Here is an 8,752-nt window from a genome sequence, read left to right on the forward strand (position 1 = left end):
TGGAATGCTGCTCCTCCATGAGACAATAGAATATTATCATTGTTGTTATGATTATTGTTATTATTAGTTTAGCTTTGAAGCTTGATGAGCAGCCCGTCATCTTTCCTTTAGCGCCACCTTCAGGCCAAAATCAAACCCACTAATCTCCACATCTCCATCAGGTGTGCTAATCCCTGTGCTGCTCCCCAGAGGATGAACCCCCGTGTGTTCCTGAACTCACCGATACAGTCCGGACCCCAGAAACCTGGACAGCAGCTGGTCACCTCCACCTCCCTGTAGCACTCGAAGGAGCAGCCGCTGATGTGCAGCTTCAGACTCGGAGTCCGGATGAAGTAACTGAACCGAGACAGAACTCTTATTATTTATTATATAATTATTATTAGATATATAATATATTCTAATCTATCTACAGAACTAGTAAAGAACATATGTTTGTACACATTGTACTATACCATACATATAGCGTGTATTTATACTGTGCAGTGTGTATTTGAACGTGTACTTGTTGAGTACGGAGTTGACCTACCTGCAGTCCCGCACGGTGGATCTGGGGGTCTGCAGGTATCCGGACAAACAGGGCATCAACATGCTGATGGTGCAGGAGTGACACGCCGTCCGAGTCCTCAGCACAGAAGAGCTGGAGCAGAAGTTCTGTGAAGAACAACGAGCAGCTCTTCACTCTCACTGAAGAACTCATGTTGACCAATCAGGAGGACTGTTTATATGAAAGCACATCTTCTGTTCACTTCAACTGACAAAACTACAAACTACACACTACAAACTACAAACTACACACTACAGACTAAGAACTACAAACTACACACTACAAACTACACACTACAACAATAATTGATTCAAATCAAAAGCTTCCGACTGAAGAGCTCAGTTCATGTTTCTCTGATTTCATTCACTTTGATCTCAACTTTGTAACCAGAAATATAATCATTGAGTAAAATGAGTAAATAATGAATAAATGAATCTACCTGTTGTGATGCAGCTGAGGTCATCTTCATCTTCATCATCATCAGAGAGACAAACAGCAGCTTTAAACTCTGACTCGACTCCATGACTTCTGATCTGTGATCAGCTTCTCACCGAGTCTCCTCCTTTTCACCATCCAGTCCTCCTCCTCCTCCTCCTCCTCCTCCACACACACACACACACACACACTGGAGCCTCAGTTTATTTAGTTGACAGTTCAAATCAACGTCAGGTTTTCACACATTATGATACATAATCAGAATCAGAATCAGAATCAGCTTTTTTGGCCATGTATGCTTATGCATACATGGAATTTGTCTCCGGTTTCCACTCCGCTCTCAATGTACAAACACCAATTTACAATACACGTGTGAAAATACATTATATATAATATACATATATATACTGTATATTATATATATGTATATTGTACATATATATAATATAATATATATAATATAATATAATAATGTATCTCATAATGTGTGAAAACCTGACGTTGATTTGAACTGTCAACTAAATAAACTGAGGCTCCAGTGTGTGTGTGTGTGTGTGTGTGTGTGTGTGTGTGTGTGTGTGTGTGTGTGTGTGTGTGTGTGTGTGTGTGTGTAGTGAATAGCAGGAAATCCTGGACTGTAAATACAATTCTGTCACTCTGTTTCTCTTTCCTCAAACTTTCTGCTCCGTCATCACACACACACACATACACACACACACACACACACACACACACACACACACACACACACACACACACACACACAGAGTTTCTGCTGAGTCGTACTAACAGGACAATGTTTGTTTTCTCATCATTAACAAAGTTTCACCTACAACTTGTCTCTAAAGTCCATGTTTTATATATATATACATACATATATATGTGTATATATATGTATGTATATATTAGCACCAAAAACATCTGATTTCTTCTTTTCATATTTATTTATTAGGAAGATGTATTTTTTGTTATTCTTATTCATAATGATTTATGTTTGAAATGTTTTCAGAATAAAAGTCCACTTTGTCCACCAGCTTCCTGTAAGCGTGTGAACAATAATAATAATTATAATAATAAACACCACTATAAATATAGTCTATATAGAAATATAATGAAGATATTGATTTGAATATATATTATTTTAATATTTATTTGTTCCAGAATAAAGTGTTTTAGTCAGAAGTGAAAAAATAAAGTTTCAGATCTTCTGAAGTTTAATTTAGTTTATTAATAATATTTACATTCAGATTATCAGCTTCACCATCAATAAGGACATTTTAACTTGTTAATTGGTCATTGTGTGTTAATTCATATGATAAACATCGTGGAAGTTGATCTCAGCTCTTATTAAAGTCAATACTATAAATGTTTGATCGATGACATCATCTATTCTATCAGGGCTTCTGAGGCTAAACATCGGATTCTCCTGCTTTCCTGCAAAAACAATTAAAATCAATAAAAATAATAATAATTATTGACATATTCCACACTGAGAAAAAAAAAAAATAAAATGTCCCTCAGACGTAGTGAGACTTTTTCTTTATGGACATTTATTGTGAAGGAATAAGTCTCAGAAACATTGAATGTCACAGAGATTATTAGTTCCTGTCTTTATGTCCAGGTGTGTTCAGGTCTTTATGTCCAGATGTGTTCAGGTCTTTATGTCCAGGTGTGTTCCTGTCTTTATGTCCAGGTGTGTTGTCTTCATGTCCAGGTGTGTACAGGTCTTTATGTCCAGGTGTGTTCCTGTCTTTATGTCCAGGTGTGTTCAGGTCTTTATGTCCAGGTGTGTTCAGGTCTTTATGTCCAGGTGTGTTCAGGTCTTCATGTCCAGGTGTGTTCCTGTCTTTATGTCCAGGTGTGTTCCTGTCTTTATGTCCAGGTGTGTTCCTGTCTTTATGTCCAGGTGTGTTCAGGTCTTTATGTCCAGGTGTGTTCCTGTCTTCATGTCCAGGTGTGTTCAGGTCTTCATGTCCAGGTGTGTTCCTGTCTTTATGTCCAGGTGTGTTCCTGTCTTCATGTCCAGGTGTGTTCAGGTCTTTATGTCCAAGTGTGTTCCTGTCTTTATGTCCAGGTGTGTTCAGGTCTTCATGTCCAGGTGTGTTCAGGTCTTCATGTTCAGGTGTGTTCCTGTCTTTATGTCCAGGTGTGTTCAGGTCTTTGTGTCCAGGTGTGTTCCTGTCTTTATGTCCAGGTGGATTGTCTTTATCTACAGGTGTGTTCGGTCTTTATGTCAAGGTGTGTTGTCTTTATTTACAGGTGTGCATGTCATTCATGCTCTCGCAGCGCCTGCAGTGGACGTAGCAGCACCAGACGAACTTGCACTCGCAGCGTTGGACGTGTCTCACCAGGTGAGTGTTGTATCCTCGGCCGCAGCACAGCAGGACGCAGCTATCAGAGCCGGCGGACGTCCGGTTGCAGTGGCGTCCTCTGGTGCCAGCGACGCCCCGCCGCCGGTCTGCCAGGCAGTAGTTCGGAGACTTGTTGAAGAAGATGAGCTGGTGAGTGTCAACGGGGAGGCGTCGCTGATCCTTCCTCCTCACTTTCCTCCTCGACCGGTCCGACACCTGAACGCTGCGCTCGTACCGCTCCTTCAGGTACGCGCCGACGTGCTCGAAGGCCGCAACCATCTTCCAACACGTCTTCACCGCACAAGATCCAGAGATGCCATGACAACGGCAGTGAGTCGCCATCGTCCTGACGATCGCCTGAAGGACACAGATAGGGTTTAATTGAACTTACCTTAACTTCAAGTTACGAGTCAAGACCATCAAGTTACGATTCAAGACCATCAAGTTACGAGTCAAGACCATCAAGTTACGAGTCAAGACCAACAAGTTACGAGTCAAGACCATCAAGTTACGATTCAAGACCATCAAGTTACGAGTCAAGACCATCAAGTTACGAGTCAAGACCAACAAGTTACGAGTAGGGTTGGGTACCGAAAACTGGTGCCGGTATGTTACCGGTTCCTACCGGATGCTAACAATAGCATCGGTCCTCCGCTCCTCACTCATAGTATTATTACAACCCCTCCATCATTCTGGCGAAGCTTCAGCCATGATTTATTAAAAAAAACAAAAAACGAGAACGAGATCTGTCATACGGCTGGCAGGCGACTGACTTCCTCCGTTGACATCCGGGTACTTAGCGCTAATTTTTTTTAAATTTTAATAAAATTTTTTTTATTTATTATACTATATTGATCCCTTTAAGGGGGAAATTTGTCTCTGCATTTGACCCATCCCTGTATATAGGGAGCAGTGGGCTGCCAATGACAGGCGCCCGGGGAGCCGTTAGGGGTTCAGTGTATTGCTCAGGAACACTTCGACACGTGACACGTCCCAGTCGAGGATCGAACCATTGACCTTGCGGTTGCCAGACAACCCTCTTAACCCAGTGAGCCACGGTCACCCCCAATTTTTTTTTTTTTCTAAATATTTTTTTTTTTAAACATAACATCCACAGGCACACGAAACCTTCTTCTTCTTTGAGGTGTAGTGGCGGTTGGCAAACGATGAATTGGCGCATTAGCGCCACCAACTGGTTAAATAAAATAAAATAAGTCAGGAGAGGTCGTATTTTGCCAGAGAGGGCAAATATGCTCATATTTCTGCAAAAGAATTGCTGAAGTTTGAAGCTGTAGTGTGTGTACAGAGAGTGTGTGTGTGTGTTTTGTGTTATTTTTATTTATTTAAGTATACTGTAAACTGTTAACAGTTAATATATTGTTCATAGTTTGAAGTTAAAAAGTTTGAAGCTGTAGTTTGAAGCCAAGTGTTTTGTATTTATTTATATTTATAGTATACTTTAAACAGTTAATATATTGTTCAATTTGAAGAAAAAAGTATCGGTTCAGGCACCGTTTAGGCACCGGTATCGTTTTAAAAGTATCGTTTTAGCACCGGTATCGGAAAAAACCCAAACGATACCCATCCCTAGTTACGAGTCAATACCATCAAGTTACGAGTCAATACCAACAAGTTACGAGTCAATATCAACAAGTTACGAGTCAAGACCATCAAGTTACGATTCAAGACCATCAAGTTACGAGTCAAGACCATCAAGTTGAGTCAATACCAACAAGTTACGAGTCAAGACCATCAAGTTACGAGTCAAGACCATCAAGTTACGATTCAAGACCATCAAGTTATGAGTCAATACAAACAAGTTACGAGTCAATACCATCAAGTTATGAGTCAATACCAACAAGTTACGAGTCATGACATCAAGTTATGAGTCAAGACCAACAAGTTACGAGTCAATACCAAGAAGTTACGAGTCAAGACCAAGAAGTTACGAGTCAATACCATCAAGTTATGAGTCAATACCAACAAGTTACGAGTCATGACATCAAGTTACGAGTCAATACCAACAAGTTACGAGTCAATACCAACAATTTATGAGTTAATACCAAGTTATGAGTCAATACCAACAAGTTCCAAGTCAAGTGTACTTGTGTAACTTACACCAGAAACAATATGTTTTGTGTCGTCCTCACCTGTCGTCCAGTCTCACTGTTGTGCTGGTTCATGGTGCTCAGTGTGTATCCTCCGCTGGTCGTCGATGTGTTTTTGACGGTGTTGTCGATGAACTTGTGGCTGAACCAGATCCCGTACTGGATGTGGTCCGAGCAGCCCCCCCAGTGCCATCCCTCCACCTGCGAGCCGCCGCCCTGCAGCCGAGTGTCGCAACTGCACTCCGTCATGTTTCCCTGACTGCAGGAGCGCGTGACGCCGTGGACCAGCCCCGCCGCCATCATCGCGTAGATGAACGCTGTTTCTTTAGTTCCTACAGGACGGGAGAGAGGGGGTCAGTGTGACATCAGAGGGGGTCAGTGTGACAACAGAGGGGGTCAGTGTGACAACAGAAGGGGTCAGTGTGACATCAGAGGGGGTCAGTGTGACATCAGAGGGGGTCAGTGTGACATCAGAGGGGATATTTTGAATATTTCAAAGTAAAATACGTATTTTCTATTTGATTTAGTTGCTCTGATCTTCATAGAACTTAAAGTACTTTACCATTTGTTTAGTTTTTGTCCATCTCCGATGACGTCTCACATGCTTCTAATATTCTTATTATTATAATATAATATCTAAAACATGTGACGAGACTAAAATGTGATTGTGAGAAATCTTCCGTACATCTTTTAACATCAGTTATTGTCCATAAACACGACATTCTGTCATTCTCACTGGAGGTCTGAAGAAAATCAATAAAAGTAAAGTTGGTAAAATATGCTTCTGATTATATACAAGTTCAAGTTTACGTTTTTCTTTGTGCAGTCATGAGACAAACTCGGTCCTCCACATCTGAACTCTCTTGAACATTTGGATCTTTGTGTTTTGTCTCAACTTATTCTGTTCGTCTTGGATTCAAATGTTCTGAACTTACAGCTGAGTGCGTACTTTTGTGAACATTAAGACTAGTTTCTGGTTCATACTTACTCATTTCTGATGCATACTAACTAGTTTCATATGCATACCAACAAGTTTATGTGCATACTATCTAGTTTGTGATGCATACTAACTATTTTCTGGTTATTAGAAGAACCCTGAAAGCTGAAGTTCCTCCACCAGCTTCACATGAAGCGTTGCATCATGGGTAACCATCCTCACCGCTGGTTAGCTCGTGTCCGAACACAGACGCGTCCTCTGTGGTGGAGCAGTTCCACCTCTCGTGTCTGAACTGACTCTGACACTCGGAGACGGCGAGTCGAGCTCCGCTCCGGACGCCCGGCAGCAGGAACGGGTTCTTCCTGCACAAGTCCTTCTGTCTGGGGCTCAGAGGGAGGTCGGCACAGTCCTGGTCCTGGTCCTCAGGGGGTCCGGTAGGGGTCAAACCCAACCGCCTGCAGAACAACACGTTTACTGATCCGGTCTGCAGAGAACCAAGACCCCGTTCTGTTCACAAGGAGACGCGTCTGATAGAGATATGTGATTATAATAACTGAGATTTAGAGATTATCACAATAACTGATGTTTGGAGACAACAACTCTGATACATTTAGTAATAAATGTAAATATTAAGAATAAAGATGCGTTAAATAATTTAGTGTAAACATGTTAAAGTGTTAATGTCAGAAACAACTAGACAGAAACAGGAGGTATAATTTATACAATATATATAATTAGTATATATATAATAATTACTATATATAATCAATTATAATGATATATAATAGTTGTATATATATATATATGTATTATATATATATAAACATAGTATATATATGTAAAACTCATCCACAGGCCTGAAATGAATGATACTAGAATAATAAAGATAGCTCCAGAATATGAAGTTATTAATATCAGTTATTAAAGTGAACTGTTTTATTTCTGTAAATGTAACGAATCTGTTTCAGCTCAAATATTAAATATATTTAGATGAATGTCTTTATAAAGGAGGACGAGCTCTGAATTAAAGATCATAAATCTATATTAACGTCAAAGATTCAGCTCAAAGTCAGACCGAATAAATAACAGAACGTTATTATGATTCGTTTAATTCAAATTATTAAAAAGTTCATCTTCAGATTTTAATCTGAAACAATTTGAAGACAATTTAACATCATGAGATAAAAACAAATCATATGAGAAACATAATATCTCTATTCCAGATATTTAACCATCTAACTGTCTCACTGTCTGTCTCACTGTCTGTCTCACTGTCTCCTGCTCAGTGTTCACAGTGGATCCACATGAAGATCTGTTGTATTTATGTATAAATTAGACTTTAAACTACTTTATTAATAACCGTCTATAACGAGGATTCTATGAATTTAAAAACGGGATTTGAATAATAATCTGAAGCGGTGAATTAAATTAAGAAATAATTGAATTAATACTTCAAGTTAAAATGAATTACAGAGTAAAACGCACGCGCTCAGCTCAGATCCACGAGCAGGCCGCTCAGATGCACGCGCACGATTCTGGTGTTAGTAGAAAAATAACTTTGTGATCTCTGAAGTCAAGCCGGATCAGATCCATGAACCGGATCAGATCTTGCGAGGCCTTAAACGGAGCGGTTCCCTCTCGGTCTCTGGTCTACTCACATCCAGGAGGATCTGCAGCAGAGCGGACACACAGAGACCAGCAGCAGGGTCAGAGTGCACATGTGTCGGACTCCACAGCTCCGGGTCTCCATGACCTCTTCATCTACCTGCGCTCAGTCCGTCTCATACCAGAACCCGGTCCAGCAGCACGTGGGTCAGTCCGGGGCTCGGTTCATTAACGGGGATATGAAGCGTTGCAGACTGTCCAGGGTGAAGCGGACCCAGTCCGTCTCAGTCCGGAAGGATCCTCATTGGACCAGCAGGGGATTCATATTCAGAAGATGACGTCACAGCCGGACGCTAATTGGACGGACAGAAAGACCAGAGACACAAACAGCAGTCTGCTGGTCTTCACCCGGTCTCGTCTTTCAATGAGTTCGGTTCACGGGTTCGACTAAAGCAAGAAACAGGAGCAGCAGAGACTGACTTATGATTATTATACGAATATCTGCATTATCTCATTTGATCAACAAAGTGAATCAGTCATCAGGACGAACTGGTCTGTGGTGTAAACCTCAGTTTGTCTGATTTTCACATCGACACAAAACATATCAAATAATAAACTTCTTCATCAAACTGCTTCATCAGTCAAGAAAGAACTTCAGTCACAATGAAAGAGAAGTTAATCAGATGAAAAGAGACGAAAGAATAAAAATATATAAAAGATAAAGTGATGAAGACATAAAGAAATAAAAGAGAGAGAGTTCAAAGATAACAAG

At 40.6% G+C, this 8,752-nt stretch overlaps 2 protein-coding genes across 2 annotated transcripts in view; both read right to left on the minus strand.

Moving 5' to 3' along the window:
- The window catches only part of stab2 (stabilin 2), a 30,095-nt gene extending 29,028 nt beyond the window's left edge, over positions 1-1,067 (minus strand). The window contains 3 exon segments of the mRNA XM_076111239.1: positions 221-336; positions 527-651; positions 984-1,067. Coding sequence (XP_075967354.1) covers positions 221-336; positions 527-651; positions 984-1,067 — 325 coding nt within the window.
- A 2,161-nt stretch (positions 1,068-3,228) lies between these two features.
- wnt16 (wingless-type MMTV integration site family, member 16) lies at positions 3,229-8,125 on the minus strand. Its single transcript, XM_076111271.1, has 4 exons — positions 8,034-8,125; positions 6,598-6,830; positions 5,481-5,770; positions 3,229-3,687 (listed from the first exon to the last, which is right to left on the minus strand). Exons 1-4 carry the CDS (start codon positions 8,123-8,125, stop codon positions 3,229-3,231), a joined length of 1,074 nt encoding a protein of 357 aa, XP_075967386.1.
- Positions 8,126-8,752: the final 627 nt, after the last annotated feature.

This window comes from Anarhichas minor, unplaced genomic scaffold, assembly GCF_050575085.1.
Source record: "Anarhichas minor isolate MPS153535 unplaced genomic scaffold, ASM5057508v1 ptg000044l, whole genome shotgun sequence".
NCBI lineage: Eukaryota > Metazoa > Chordata > Actinopteri > Perciformes > Anarhichadidae > Anarhichas > Anarhichas minor.